The sequence below is a fragment of the Bidens hawaiensis genome, unplaced genomic scaffold, assembly GCF_021521415.1.
Source record: "Bidens hawaiensis isolate Kalapana, Puna unplaced genomic scaffold, B.hawaiensis_p1.1 tig00022155_1, whole genome shotgun sequence".
Classification (NCBI taxonomy): Eukaryota; Viridiplantae; Streptophyta; class Magnoliopsida; order Asterales; family Asteraceae; genus Bidens; species Bidens hawaiensis.
In genome coordinates, this window is record NW_027493433.1 from 120445 (window position 1) to 136521 (window position 16077).

At 36.6% G+C, this 16077-nt stretch overlaps 1 protein-coding gene, 1 long non-coding RNA gene and 1 pseudogene across 2 annotated transcripts; all 3 read right to left on the bottom strand.

The window, feature by feature from the left end:
- Nucleotides 1-2599: 2599 nt before the first annotated feature.
- On the bottom strand, nt 2600-4020 carry LOC143564740 (spermidine hydroxycinnamoyl transferase pseudogene; annotated as a pseudogene).
- Nucleotides 4021-7491: 3471 nt separating this feature from the next.
- LOC143564764 (ATP-dependent zinc metalloprotease FTSH 12, chloroplastic-like) lies at nt 7492-8281 on the bottom strand. Its single transcript, XM_077051947.1, has 5 exons — nt 8118-8281; nt 7914-8033; nt 7756-7830; nt 7563-7670; nt 7492-7509 (listed from the first exon to the last, which is right to left on the bottom strand). Exons 1-5 carry the CDS (start codon nt 8256-8258, stop codon nt 7492-7494), a joined length of 462 nt encoding a protein of 153 aa, XP_076908062.1. The 5' UTR covers nt 8259-8281.
- A 102-nt stretch (nt 8282-8383) lies between these two features.
- On the bottom strand, nt 8384-8827 carry LOC143564742 (uncharacterized). Its single transcript, XR_013140927.1, has 3 exons — nt 8787-8827; nt 8591-8710; nt 8384-8501 (listed from the first exon to the last, which is right to left on the bottom strand). It is a non-coding gene; the product is annotated as an uncharacterized LOC143564742 (long non-coding RNA).
- Between the last annotated feature and the right edge of the window lie 7250 nt (nt 8828-16077).

A 16077-nucleotide genomic window follows, 5' to 3' on the forward strand; every position in this document is an offset into this window, starting at 1 on the left:
TGGGAACGCCATGATTTCGATTGGGTACAAAACGATCCAATACGAAATACGCGGCCTTGCTAGCGAATTATGTGACTATGCTCACGCTCTCGATAAGCAATCCCACCCCATACTAATGATCCAATTAGCAAACTTTCAAATGTGAAATCAAGAAACTAAAAATAAAAATAGATTATGATCACTAACATGACCTGAAGGATTCCAAGATTGATCTGAGTAAACTGTATGGACATTAGAAACTTTAAAAAACACAGTAGCATGCAGCTCTATATCTTCCAGATTCCTATTTAACTCATTTGAATGAAATTTATTCAATCAAACAAATATACAAAAAAGCCTAATCAGCTCAAACATAATTTCACAAATGAATTTAAATAATCAGTGAAAACAATTACTGTTAATTACCATGAGCACGGCAATGACATCGCGGGCGAGAGTGATGGCCTTATCGGAGTTGTACTTTGCATTGAACATGCCTTTGCTGAAAGCTCTAAAATCACCCCCAAATTTGATAAGAACATCGCCAGATCAAAATTTGTATATAATATAGCCTAGGTACAATCGCTGGAAACGTTTGATTGGGCATGTGAGGGGTAATTATCGGTGGATTGGAGCATCGTTGATTGGTATCTAAGAAAATTAAATCTAACTATCCACCAATAAGCCAAATTTAAAAGCTTTCGAATGAAATCAAAAGAGTAATGAATATGAATAATCAAGAATCATGGAGTTGACAATACATAATACAAAGGAAGAGTATAACATACCTAATTATCCGGTGCCATTAAACCCTGGTGATGAAGAATTTCATGTTGGTGTTTTTATAACATAGAAAGTAACAATTAGAATGATAATGTTGCATAGAAACTGACATCAATTAAAAGAAATTGATGTGTGAGGTTGTAACGTATATAGAGAGAGAAGGAGAGGAATTAAAACAAAGTATTGATGAGGTCAACTGTCGGATTGAAGTCGCCGGCAGGTAGGGTTGTGGATTGAAGTTGCCGGCAGGTAGTTGGAAGCCGGAGTTGGAATTATAAGGCGAGGTGATATGTTTTATAATGTAATATATATATATATGATAATAGGTAATTTACGGGTGTTAAATTGAATCTCCAACGAGTCAATGATAACGATGGAATCCAATTACTAAACAGGGATGCTGAAACGGAAAGTACACCAATCCAAAATATTTGGAACGGGCATTTCTAAGTGACTAAACGCTTGAACGGTTGTGACAACCATGAGGACGATGTCGTTTAATCTATTCGTATGAAACCTAAGAGGACTTGACTGACCAATCCGTGTGCCGGCCTACGTTCCATCAAACTATAATTGTTAGAAGTTAATGGTTTGTAAAAAACGTATTTCTATGTAGGCACTGAAAAACTAACCAAATCTAGCATCTAGGTAGTCTGATATCTCAAGTAGCGGACTTCAACTACCCAGCAATGAGATGGCAACGTACTTGGGTTCTCGTCGTGTACCAACATCTTAGGTCTGAAATATTCGGAACGGGTATTTCTAAGTGACAAATCGCTTGAACGGTTGTGACAACCACGAGGACGATGTCGTTCAATCTATTTGTATGAAACCTAAGAGGACTTGGCTGACCAATCCGTGTGCCGGTCTACGTTCCATCTAACTATAATTTCTTTTAGAAGTAAATGGTTTGTAAAAAAACGTGTTTCTAGGTAGGCATTGAAAAACTATTCATACCTAGATAGTCTGCTATCTCAAGTAGCGGAATTCAACTAACCATGCAACCAACAATAGATGGCAACTTGGGTTCTGGTCGTGTATAAACATCTTGGGTCCAAGTCCTTTTTTTTCTCCTTTCTGCTACCGACACAAGCGAACTTGCATAGTCCTCACTAGAGGTGGGCAAATAGACCGGTTAACCGAACTGGTTTGAAACCGATTATATAGAAAACGGTTTGGAGCCGATTAAAACCGTAGGTTCGGATCCGGATTATAATTTTTTCACCAAAATCGGTTTCAAACCGATTAACCGAACCAAAACCGGTCAAAAAACCCAATCCAAAACCGATCAAAACCCGAATTGAAGCCAATTATAAACCGATTATGATTTTTGTTGACCAAACCAAACCAGTTTCAACCTAAATCGGTTTTGAGTTTTAAATAGGTTTGAGCACCTCTAGTCCTCACCAAAAATTAATTGAAATTCCCTATTTAAGATAACGAACTGCCTAGATTTGATTAGTTTTCCGATGCCTTAACACCTTGGTTTTCTAAAAAAACACACTAACTTGTAAAATAATACAACAAACTAACCTAATATGCTAAGTTACAAGCCATGACCCAATAAAGTTACAAGCCATCACCCAATAAAGTTACAAACTATTGTTTTGACCTAATACTTAATAATAATAAAAAAATTCAGCAAATAAACATGGATAAATGAATTACAAGCATCAATATTTGAGACCACATGTTGAAGAGCATTGAAGAGGACGGTTTGAGTTTACGTAAAGATTTTAAGTTAGTCAGCTTCTTATCATATAATATGTTATCATTAACAAAGATTTAATTACAGTTACATATTTCTTTGTTAACTTTATTGATATTTCCTTGATATTATAAGTCTATATATGTTTAATCCAATCAATTAATGTAATGAAAGAAGCAACCTTAATCTTCTTCAATAGTTTGATAGAACACTCTTTTAAAACCCTCAATGTGTCTCACTTGCAAACACAATGCTACAATCAACGATCCGCCCCCTTCTTCCCCGCGGATTATCAGAAAATCGCCATCTTCGGCATCATTCGTGCCCGGTCCGGTAAACAACTCCTTCCCCCATCCAAAATCAATGCCATGCATTGGCAATGTTAGCCAGCTTATCACACCAAGATTAGGGTTTCCATAAAATGGTCCATTTTCATCTTTACTCATTTGCAAATCTTGAAACTTTGATAAGTCTTCTTGATTCTTCAAGAAATCGATCACCGTGTTCACAAAATCACCGTCCACTTTGTTGATGGTGTCTCTAATCTTACTTGAAACATACCCTAATGTGTTGGAAACTAACTCACTAGAAGTTCCTGAGGCGATCACGTCGATAATTGCATTGCCGAAGTATTTTTGGGGCAATGGTTGGTTCATTCGACGCCTAATATCGATGCAAATGCCGATGGAAGTTTGTTGCTCGGGTTCAAGATTACGAATCTTGCATGCGGTTCCCCATACATGCGCGGTTACAGCTTCGTAACGTGTAAAATGACGATACGTTTTTGTAATTTGGGTTTCGGTAGCTTTGTTTCGAAGTTTTTCGACTTGGGTTTCGGTTAATTTCAACATTGTTACATTTGTTTCTTGCCAACGTTGGTTTTTGTTGCTAGATTCACCTAAAAGAATAGGTGGAGGACTACATTGTGCATGTTGGTCAATGTTTATGTTAAAACATGTTGTTTTTGGTGGGTCACCAGCGCGCAAAGCTTTTCTGTCAAGGTAGGGCGGTGAATCCAATGGTTCACCACGACAAACCCTAGCCCATTCTGATAGAAAGTGAAGCGCGCTTTGCCCATCCACTGCAACATGTGATATACAAAACCCTAAAGACCACCCTCCACAAATAAATCTTGTAACTTGCAAAAGCAATAATGGTGTTTTTTCGAGGGGTGTATTTCGATAATCCACCGAAGGGATTAGCTGGTCGAAGATCGGATGCTCTAAGAAATCATCCAGATCAACCAGTTTAACGCTGGCGTACGCTTCAGTAAAATGTACGCCGGCAGCATTGCAGTTGAGTTCCAAACGCCCACCAGCGATGGAACTCAGCCTGCCAGCTATAGGATAGAAATGCACAAGTGTTGTGGAGAGCGAATCTTTTAGGGTTTGCAAGACATTGTGCCAGTTGTCGGAGGGTTGGGTGTAGAAGTAGACGGTTGGAACATGTGTGGTCATACCGGTCTGGTCTAGTTCGGACAGCGCAAGACTACCGGACCATGTTGGTTCGGCTGGCTTGACCATGGAAGATAGGCTCGTGATGACTCTCATTTTGTTGTGGTAAATGTTTTGGGTATTTATATGGCTAAGTGAATGAAAACATGGATGGTCATTAAAATGGCGTGACACTTAAATTAAGGCATAAATAAAGGGTATGTGTTTTATTGCTAACGTTCATGAGTAAGATCGTTAATCTAAACATGTAACTTGATTTAAACGTTGTTGAATATAACTTCTTTCTATTAAGAAAACAGTATTTGTTGAATCCATCTATACATATAACTAGCTTCTTTCTATTGATATATCAACTAGATTTTATCTCCCCATATTACGAGTTTTACATTATTCGTTTATAATATTTATATATTTTTTGGATTTGAATTTTATTTATCTTAAGAAACTTAATAATTAATAACTTGGGTTTGTTGATAAAAAGATTTCACAAATAAATGAGATGTTATAATCCAGTTTAAAAGCTATCTGAGTTTGGTGATACCCATGACCGGTTTATTTTCTTTATTATAAACTTGTTGCTTAATTACAAATAATATCTTTTTTTTTTAAAAAATCGGATATTAATTTTTAGTATATCCATATATTATATGATTTTCATATCAAATATTTGATTAGATTATTTTTTAATATAATGAGATGTTTAACCCGTTTAAGAGCTATCTGAGTTTGGTGAGACCTACTCCGGTGAATTTGCGTCAAATGCATAACTAGCATTCATTTATAAATAAAACAATTTGGTGGCTTGAGAGAATTTAGGGAGGTTTCGTTTATATATATTTAAGATATTTAAAATGAATATTAGACAATATTAAGAAACAATATGATTAAACGGTAGAAAAAAGAATATCGTACCTGTAACCCGTGTGGATATTTTATTTTGAATGTCCAGCTCACAACTCTTTAAACCTACTCTACATCTTAGGTTAACATGAGAATAGATAGCTATTTTGTGAGAAACACGTTTTTTATGCGTTTTAGTACTGCTAGGTTACAAGTCATTTTGGTGATTTGGTCTACGAAGATATTTGTAACATTTCTCCAAAATTCTCCTTTGTTAACCGAACTAAAATAGCGTCCTGATTAGTGATAAAAGGAAATTCGCTCAAGCAGGTACCGAAAATAATCCAGTCCTAGAATTGGTTGTAAGTTTCAGTAAAAATGTGAAAGTATAAAAGCAGTCACATAGTCGATCGCAACCTTTTTAAAAATACGATTCGGTCGTAAAACCAGTCGCAATTTTGATTACAGAAAATAAAATAAAAGTTTCCAATCATAAATACAATTCGCAAAATGTCCGATTGCAATTACAAAATATTAAAAAGATGATATGTATATCTTTTCCCAATCTATTTAGCAAAAGGTTGGAAAACCCACAACTTTAATCCTCTTTACATGGAAAATGGGTGACACAACTTTAATCCTTTTCACATAAAACCTCTTCATTTTGCAAGTAATTTGGTAAAATATTGATGGTTTTGACCTAGGCTGATGTTTAGAGTTTAAACACCCAACATACGAGTAATGAACTTCTTGGTAAGGTATCAAGTTCGAATCTTGATTACACTACTGTTGTATATAGTTTATGAAGCATTGGTAATTTTAATGTTATCAACATATATTTTGGTATGTTGGATTAATTTGTCGATTTAAGAAATAATGTTAGATGTTAAACGAGTTAGGTGATGCGGGAGTGCGAACTCGTTTAACACTTATATTATTTGGGCCACGTTGTTGGCTTGTATGCTTTGGTTTGAGTAATAATTTACTAGGGCTTAAGTGTTATGTTAATTGTGCATAGTTAGATTAGTTCGAAGTTTATTCCTCGAACTCTCTCGATCGGATATACATACGCACAAAAGATACTGGTACTTGAAACCATCGAACAAGTTTTAAAGAATCTTCAAAATCCAATTTCATCAATAGAAATCTCTGTCTGATGCAAAAAATCATTGTATGTAACCCACAAATATATTTCTTTATAATCATAAATTGATCCAGATTTGTCATTAAGGTGATTTAGGATTTAGGTCCATGATATTTGAGTACTAAATCATGCATATATAACATGAGCATTAATAATATGAGTCATTTCGTTTGTACACGTACATTGCATGATATGATATTATAAGAGTAATAAATCATTAGTTATCCATACCAGTCTCGTAGATTTTACTATTGTTCACCACAAATGATTTATGAAGATACAAGAACGATTTAATAATTGTCGACTTTTAACAATGCTTGTGTTTAAAGTTAGGGTGCGTTTGGTTCACAAAATGTTATGGAATTGGAATTTGAATTTAGGGGGTGTTTGGTACAGAGAATGGAATTATAGAGAAATGGAATTGCAGAGAAAGGGAATTGGTCTGGAGAATGAGAATTGACTGTTCTGTTTGGTAGTACAGAGATTTCAGTAGAGAAATATAGCTGAGAATCATTTCTCTTGTTTGGTACATAGAAAATAAACAGAGAATTATATCAACTTTATCATTAGCACAAGTATTTTTTTCATAACAAATATTTATTAAAAAATAAAAAACAGTCAGATGAGAGTGGTGGTGACATTACTTGAACAATAGGTACGTTTACTATGTGCCATGAAGCAGTCAAGTATCTGAAGAAAGGAGGACCTGGAAGAAGCTCAGATGAGAGTGGTGGAATAATATTGAATATCAGTGCTACTCTGCATTACACAGCTGGTTGGTACCAAATTCATGTAGCTGCTGCTAAGGTTATACAAAAAGATTCTAAATTTAAGTAAACATTATGTTTATATACATTCATGTATGTATGTTTCTTTAATGTGTAATATTATAGGCTGCAGTAGATGCTATTACAAGGAATCTGGCATTGGAATGGGGTACTGATTATGACATACGAGTCAACGGGATTGCGCCTGGGCCGATAAATGACACTGCTGGCATGAGAAAACTCGGGTCAGATGAAATAAAAGCCGAGACCAGGGCGAAAAGAGGAAGTGAAAACGCTTTCTAGAATTGTGGAAAAAAGTTCTCGAGCTGCACCCACCGGGGTACCTTCTAGCAAACTCTAGCCTACCAGAAATCTGATTAATATGCATATTTGGTGATAACAACTTTTGGTATTGATGTAATTTTCTTGAAAACATTTGTGATCATTCTAGCTATTTATCGGTCAAAAATACAATAAATATAAGAAAACAAAAAATAGAAAAGCATGTTCCTTTGGTGATACAAATTTGACTTTTTGTTGGTCAACATCTATGAAGAGGTGCAGGGTAAACATCGAGTGGTTGGTATCTCAAACGGTCATTGTGAGGTATCGGTCCTTCCTGTAAAAACAAACAAACCAAACCCGTCAACTACATTTCACAAACTACTGAATTGATATTATTAATATTTTAACTTAAAAATATATAACACGTACGTCATCTGGATTTATTTGGAAGGGCTTAACGAAATCTTCAAACATCTGTGGGGATAATCCGCTTATCTTATCTTTAACTTCCTGAAATCATCCAATTAAACTTTAAAATGTAAACATGACCTAATTTCAACTAATCTGTTAATGATATGTAAAATGTAACATGTAAAACTTACTAGCCCGGTAATTCTTGAGTTCTTTAGTAGTTCATTTGTAATCAAATCCAGTATGTGCCTATTATCCATCAGTCCCTTCATTACAAGCTCTTCAGTCTCTTCGATATACTGGAACCCACATCAGAATAACATTAGGTAACAAATATAAGTCGAGTATATTAACGAATTATATTAAATAAAAAGTTATGCGTACTCTTGTCAATTCACAAGTGAAGAGCTCTGAAACTTCTACTGTCATATCAGCAGGAATTACATGCGGGTCATCCCACTGAAATATAATTCCAAAGCAGATGAATTAATCAACGATAAGAATGGATTAAAGGCGATGATAAATAATTAAATATTATATACCCTATATTTTATAAGTTCTCCATCAGTACTATCTGCTCTATTGGCCAATCCGACTCGGTGTGTCAATGTTGCATACGCTAATCTTGCATTTCTAGGGCTTATCACCATTTCTCGAGCAATCTAACAGATAATAATCAATCACATGTTAAAACCAATGTGATTATTAATTTGAAAGCAAAATAAAACAAGTGAAAACATATACACCTTTGTGATCTTTTCTAGATCATCAGCTCCACCATCCGTTATATCATCACCATAAACAACACGTTCGGCACATCGTCCACCATGTGCAACCACCATTTGCATCATCATGTACCCAAATGTTGTGTAACCTTGGTCCACCATATCTTCTCTAGGGTAAAAAACAGATATTGTAGTTTCCTGCTCAAATATGTTAGATATTAACAAACATAAAAATATAAAATTTAAACGAACACTTTAAAAGTCAAAATTCCGATATTATAACCATACCTTACCACCGGGTAATAACTGAGAAAACGCGTGCCAATCGTATCGAGGAAATTAATGTGCTAACAAAATATGACCGGCTTCATGTACTGCCAACAGCCTCTTCTTTTCAATAGATACCTTTCACGTTTTAACAACATGATTAATGACTGTACTACCCTTACAAAGATGTAAGATTCTCAAATGTCAAGAGGGCAAAAAGGGCATACTCTTTCTTCACATTTTTGTTGCTCTTCCTCTGTCAAAAGCACACCCATTCCCTCAAGCAACTGCTTATCTAACACATCAACAATATCTTGCTGGTATATTTTTGTATGTCCTTTTCTCACCTTCATAAATTTTATCATTTAACCAATTAATTCATATGAACAATATTAAGTAAATTATATAAAAAGTAACACTTACAGCCATTATTCCAGCTTCATTGACAAGATTTCTTATATCTGTCTATTATCTGTCTATTAATAAACGGAGCTCGAACCGCCACGAATATCCTTTGACACGAAACAACCGTCACCAACAGATAAATTGCCAACGCACCTACTCTTGTGGGATCCCAATTATTAACATCCTGCAAAAAGACAACATATTTCCCAAATGTGGGTAACCCCGAACACCAATAAACTCATTTAAGCACAATGTTATAAATACCCCGACTAGGCGCCAATTAATCCCCATTTGTCCAAAATCGGTCAAAATTGAAAATTTTACACAAATTTAAATATATATTCCAATCCGATCAATCTTGACTAATATCTATTAATCCTGATTAATCACTAGTCCCTATCCCACCGCCCGACTAGCGCCTAGCGATTTCTACAACACTGTTTAAGCACAATTTAGGATTACAACTACCTTCCAACGCTCCCATTCATTCCAATTCTTGAATTCAGCTTGAGACTTCAATACAGAATCTTGAAACTCACCCATAAACCCATAAACCTTAGAACTTGCATCTTTCAAATCAACCCCAGTTTCTTTCTTCAACGAATCCCCTAAATAATTAACCAAACCCTCTGAATTGTTGAACATGGCCGCTAGCCACCATGAGGGTTTAACAAACAGCAAACAAGACCCACAGCCGTCAGTCACGGGGCTTTACATCAGAAACCCTAACCAGGCCACCACACCACCGTCACCTAGGGTTCAGAAATTGAACCCGACAACAGTAGGCAAACAGGGGCGACAAACGACCATCACATCGCACATAGAGGGAGAGAAAAAGAGCATTTCTGATTATGATTAAGGTTTTGTGGGAAAGCGGTGGGTACACACAGATGGAAGAAAAACCAACTTGATACAGCAAGCACAGACAAACTACACAGAACTCAACATCTCAAAACCCAGTTCGTACGATTAATAATAATAAAGTGAAAAGGAAGCTGATATATATAGATTGAATGCTTATGGATCTGTTAATCGGAAATTTGAACCATACCTTGTTTTGGGTTACGGTGCTCTGAAGGAGGAAGCTGGTGATAGAAGTGAAAAGGAAGAGAATGGAAGTGAGAAATGAAACCCTAGAGAAATGATTTCTTCGCTTTTTTTAGAGAAAAGAAATCAGGGAAATGGAAATGGTTTATTTCCATTTCTCACCTCTTTCTTTCGTAAACAAACAAGAGAATTGTTTCCATTTCCATTTCTCACCCCCAATTCTCTATACCAAACACCCCCTTAAGGGATTCCTTTGGAAAACAATCATCTGTTTGGTTATGATTGGAATTGGAATTGGAATTGGAATGAACAAAATAGACAAAATTGCCCTTAGAGAATCAACAACTATATTCGGTCATCTGCCTCTTAAAAGCCCCGCCGGTCACCACCAGTATGGTTAATGTTAACCTAGATCTTAAAAACACCTTCGTCCATTAGGGGAGGCGAGCTTCAACCGCCAATACATCACCATCCTGATCCAGATCTGAAATCAAAATCCATCACCGGCCATTACCAAGTGGCGACAATCAAAATCGAATCGATGAAGGAAAAACAGGGGGTTACGGTGGTTCTTATCTGGCCGCCGGTAACACGATGGTGGCGCCTGCCGGTGTTTCAAGCACGTTTGACATAACGAAGGGAGTGGCGGCGATGCTTAGGCACTGTTATAGCCGAAAAACGTGGTTCAGATATCGATGGAATAACGTTGGTGGTGGTCACCAGAGAAAAGTGTTGGTGGTTGTCGCCGAAGAAAAATGTCGGTGTCGGTTGCGATTAGGAGACGAGGGTCAATAGTTTTGCTATTGTTTGCCAGGGACAGTTATGTAATATATAAAGATTCCGTTGATTAATCAAACTTTATAATGAAGGATTGTGAAAGGAATTGGTTGGAATTGATTTCGATTCCACTTTCTTGTTTTGGCCAACCAAACATGTTATAGAATGGAATTTAAATTCCAATTCCATTGAAATCCTATGAATTTCTACCAACCAAACATGCCATTAGGCTACAAGACGACTCTTACCTAGCGTTAATGTTTGCAATCACCAGCGTATGGAGTCGTCTTTTGCCATTGGACTACTCGGGGTAGCCAGCATTTTATTTGTTGGTTGTTAAAAGAAAAAAAGACAGCTCTTACTCAATTTAATTCAAACTCTGTATTCATAGCTTTTATTGTACAAAACGAACTGAAATTAGAGACTACGACTCTTTCACTTCGACGGCTACTTTCTGACCACTTTTACAATGCATTGTTCAGATAAAAAATTGCATGCCAACAAGAGACAAAGTGACCGTGGTGGGACCCGTTGTCGTAACATTCTTGACGGCAGTGGTGTTGCATGTGTTGTATACCGCCTTTGGCACTTCTGCAACGGTATGGTTTCCGGTAAGAAAATCAAACACAAGAATATCATCTATTACAAAATTCACTCCTTTTGCCCATGTTTCATAATGGTTGGGTTCAGAAGGCACAACCCACCCTTTACCACCAACTAAATGCATATGATATGACAACATTGTGGGAACCTTATTCATGTATGTCATCACTATGACAATAACCACCATAACATTTAACTTCATATTTGATCCCATAAATCCTTGGGTGAAGGTTTGTAGGTTTTAATAGAGTTGATTTTAATAGAAGTTGTTATAGTTTTTGAAATTAAATTCACACCTAAGTTATGATGTAGTAATCTATTTAAAAAAACATGTCCATGTGACATGAAAATTAAATGATTAATCTTATGTTTTCGTGATTATTAAGAATCCTACAAGATCCGTGTAAGAACTTAAATCTTTTGTCGCAAAACTAACGATGGATTCAAATATTTGTTAGATGTTCAATCTAAAACGTGAAATTTGTATATAAAAATAATTCTTTTAAAAAATCTTATTAAGACATTACTCAATATTGAGTACAAAAAATGAATGCTAACTCTAAATAACTGCATAATTAAGTGCATACTATTGGATATTAGATTTATTATTATGAGCCCACAGGCTTGTTAGGTTAGTTTGCATTCCGTTCTCTATATATTATAACGCATTATTAAGAAATAAGAAACAAAAGTCTTTACCACTAACTTACATGGTATCACAGCGTTAGGTTCTGGTTACCTTCTTTTTCCGCTACACCACCACAAAAATATAAACCCTAGCCGTCGTCAACGTTTTCAAACCCTAGACAGGGCGGCGAGCCGCCATAGCCGTCGCCTTGTCCTATCTCCGTTGTTGGTTTCGTTTATATTTTTATTTTCAAGTTTATGTCGAATAAAGCTTTGTTATCATCAGCCACCACCTTCGGCTTCCTATTTTTCAATGTCATCGGATTTATTTATGGGGAATATTACCTTATTTCTTTTCTTCCCTGACACAGTATAGAACAACTCTTTGGTGATATTATATTTTTTATGATGACATCACGTTTGACTTTCATCCTAAAAGTCTACATATTGTTGTTGAGCACTTGAGCTTCCTATCTTCTTGAATGGTGACTATCTTCAAATGTGTTTCTTGGTTTGTTCCTAAATCGTTGCGGCCTATGCGTTTTCTTTTTAATTATTTTATCGGTGTTTTAGCCATGTCAAGGATCCCGGTACACAGCCAACGATCTCAAACTACGGTTTGATTATATTTTTTTCCTTCTTTTTCTTTCTAGATCTACAGATCCAATCTCTTGATCTACGGATTAAAGAGGCCGTCATTTGACCACGGTCACCGACCTTGCTTTTCTTTTCTTTTCTTTTAGATCTACGGATCTAATAATGCGTTACAATATATAGAGAACGGAATGCAAACCCTAGTAACCTAACGGGCCTGTGGGCTCATAATAATAAATCTAATATCCAATACATACTACTCGAAACTTAGTACTAGAATAACTTAGTGGAACTCTAAATAACTACGTAATTAAGTACATACTATTTGAAACTTAGTATTAGAGTCATTGTTTTTAAATGCTCTAATTTCATTGAACCAAACATGAAAAATTACAGGTCGCTTCAACATTTTAGGTCGGGTGAAGTTGGTCACAAAATATATTTACGATACCTAATACCTAATATTCAAGTATCTACTACTTGAAGTTGATAAATCAAGGTTTGATGGTTCAACAAATCGATAGATAAGTAGGTGATAACCCTAATTCCTAGACTAATAATCCATATATAAATCGCAAATAAGTAAACAACAATCAACGATATCTAAAGTTCGAGTTTCACCTAAAGCCTAAAACTAATTATATGTTTATTTATATTAATGATAGATTAGAGCTCCAAGTGTTACACGAGTTAAAGAAAAGATATATGAAATAGTTAGTAATGAAGATTTAAAAATTATAAAATGATATTTAAGATAGATATGACTGACTGATTAATACTGTCTATCTTGAATTAAGAAAATACAAAGGCACGGAACAAGAGAAGCTGCAAAAAGATCTTGAGCTCTCTATCTATAACATCTCGGACATGTCGCAATTAGTTACTTATTTATTAGGTACAGACGTGTACCTATATAGTTTATAATACAAAGCCTGTCCTCACACACTCGTGTCTTCTTTTCATTCTACCAAGGTGTAACACAAACCCCCATTGCAATCTTCAAATCTTACGCATCATCCCAAGCTTCAATCATCCGCTCATATCTCTCTTTCTTTGCAACTAATGCGCAACAAATGTCTTAATTTTGGTAAGTTTGCACATACCGGTTTTCTATCAAAGAACACAAATATAAAATTGTCATTTTATGGACTCCGACAATGTTGCAAAAATCGTTAAGCGCTAGTCGGGCAGTGGGGTAGGAACTAACTATTAATCAAATTGGAAGTTGTATGTAAATTTTCAAATACACCCACATATATGCACACCACATTATTATTATTATATTTATATATAATAATTTACAACTTTGGTGCTGCAAAGTTTCTATTAGGCCATTTTACGACACCTTATCGGTGGTATTTTGTTTTCTCTGTGTTGTTTTTTTAGTTTAAGTCCGTAACGTACGTAACAAAAATCGATCGAAAACCAAATTTGTTTTTGTTATGGTATCGTAACAAACGTGACATAAATCGACCGGATTCGCATAAACTTACAGTGTTTTGATTTAGTTATAGTACCGTAATGAATGTAACGAAAACCAGCCCGAATGCTGATTCTTTAAGTTCCGGGTACCGTAACGAACATGATGGAAACCGACCAAATTCGCGTAGACTAACCATCTCAAGGCCCGGGATCAATAACAATTGGGTTTTACTAACGATCGAGTTTTACCGACCGACTTCACCCCATTGATCCACCTTAATATTTAAATTTATTTATTTTTTGTTTTAGTTCGAGTACAATAACACATGTAACCGAAACCGACCGAATTCATGTTGACTTACCGTCTCAACGTTTAAGAACGATAACGCCTGGATTTTACCACGCCCGAAATTTACTATTAATAAGTTTATGAATAAAATAACAGTTTTATTTATAAACTTATTAATAGTAACCGATCCCAACCGGGTTTTCTCCGAAACAACATACGGTGGACTTGGGCTAACCAGTGCGGTTTACGAAAATTAAAAGGTTATAAAATTATAAAAATAAAACAAAACTTTTATATATTTTTCCACATCTCATTGGACCATCTGTCTCATTCAAACTCAGGTGAAACAACAAAGCTACTAAAATCTTCTTACCAAACACACCCTAACTCAACCTTAGGCTGAGGGGTGTGGAGCGCGACAGGGGGCGCGTGAGCCCATCCGCTCGCGCCCCGGGGCGCGAGCACCACACCACCGAGGCGCGAGAGGGGCGCGAGAGGGGCGCGAGCGCGGAAAAAGAGGCAGGCGCAAGAGGGGTAGCGGCTAGGAATAGGCGTGAAGGGGTCTTGGGTTGCGTAAATAGAGCCGTTGGGCTCTTTGTTTATTAAAAAAAAAATTTTTTTTTCTCTATAAAACCAATATCACATACCATCAACCCATTTTAACCATATCAAACACAACTTCAATCTCCAAACTCATATATAATATCCCAAAACCAATTTTTTTTTTTTAAAATAATGTCGTCGTACTCGTCTGATTCCAACTCCTCCGAAGAGGATGATTTGCTTCTTCATGTAGGGGGAGTTTTGACCGCAACCGTGGTCAATCTCTTGCAAAATCAAGCCCATCAACCCCGACTCCCGAGGGTTAGAGCACCACCTCGTGATCGTGATCGATCGGGTGCTAACGATACTTTGATGATGCATTATTTTAGCCCTCAACCGGTATACGCGGAGTCGGATTTTCGAACTCGTTTTCGAATGAGCAGGCAATTGTTCACGCGTATAGCGAGTGATTTAGAGGCACGGTATCCCTTTTTTCAACAAAGGGAGGATGCTAGGGGTCTTCCCGGTTTTACCCCTCTTCAAAAATGCACGGCTGCTATCCGTCAATTAGCGTACGGCATCTCGTCGGACGCTTTGGATGAGTATTTACAGATGTCGAAAAGGGTTGCACGTGAATCCCTTCATTTTTTCTGCCAAGGTAAAAAACATTAATTTTACTTTTTATTAAATATTTATTACATTTTGTAATATATATTGTACGTAGGAGTCATATCGACTTACGCTCGGAGATATCTGCGTAAACCTACAACGTATGACATCCAACGCATATATGAGGTGCACGCAGAAAAACATGGTTTTCCTGGGATGCTAGGTAGCATCGATTGTACGCATGTTGGATGGGCTATGTGTCCAACGGCCTGGCGAGGTCAGTTCCACCGTGGTGATCATGAAGGTCCGACCCTCATACTTGAGGCGGCGGTGTCACAGGATCTTTGGTTTTGGCATGCTTTTTTTGGTGTTGCTGGGTCAAATAACGACCTTAATGTTATCGATCAGTCACATTTGATCAACGACCTTATCGACGGGGTTGAACCACCTCAATCTTTTCTTGCAAATGAAGAACTCTTCAAGTACGGGTACTATCTGGTCGATGGTATTTACAACGAATGGGCTGTGTTAGTTCAAGCTTTTACAGATCCAGTCGCCGACAAACGGAAGTATTTTACGAAGAAGCAAGAGTATGCTAGAAAAGATATTGAAAGAGCTTTTGGAGCTATAAAAAAACAATATTATGTTCTGGCGAACCCGATACGTTATTGGACTCGGGAGAGGATAATGGACGTCGTCTACACGTGTCTTATCCTACACAACATGACGTTAGAAAACGAGGGCAAAGCTATATGCCAAAACTACCAAGGTGACATTCCGCCACAACCGTCCACAATC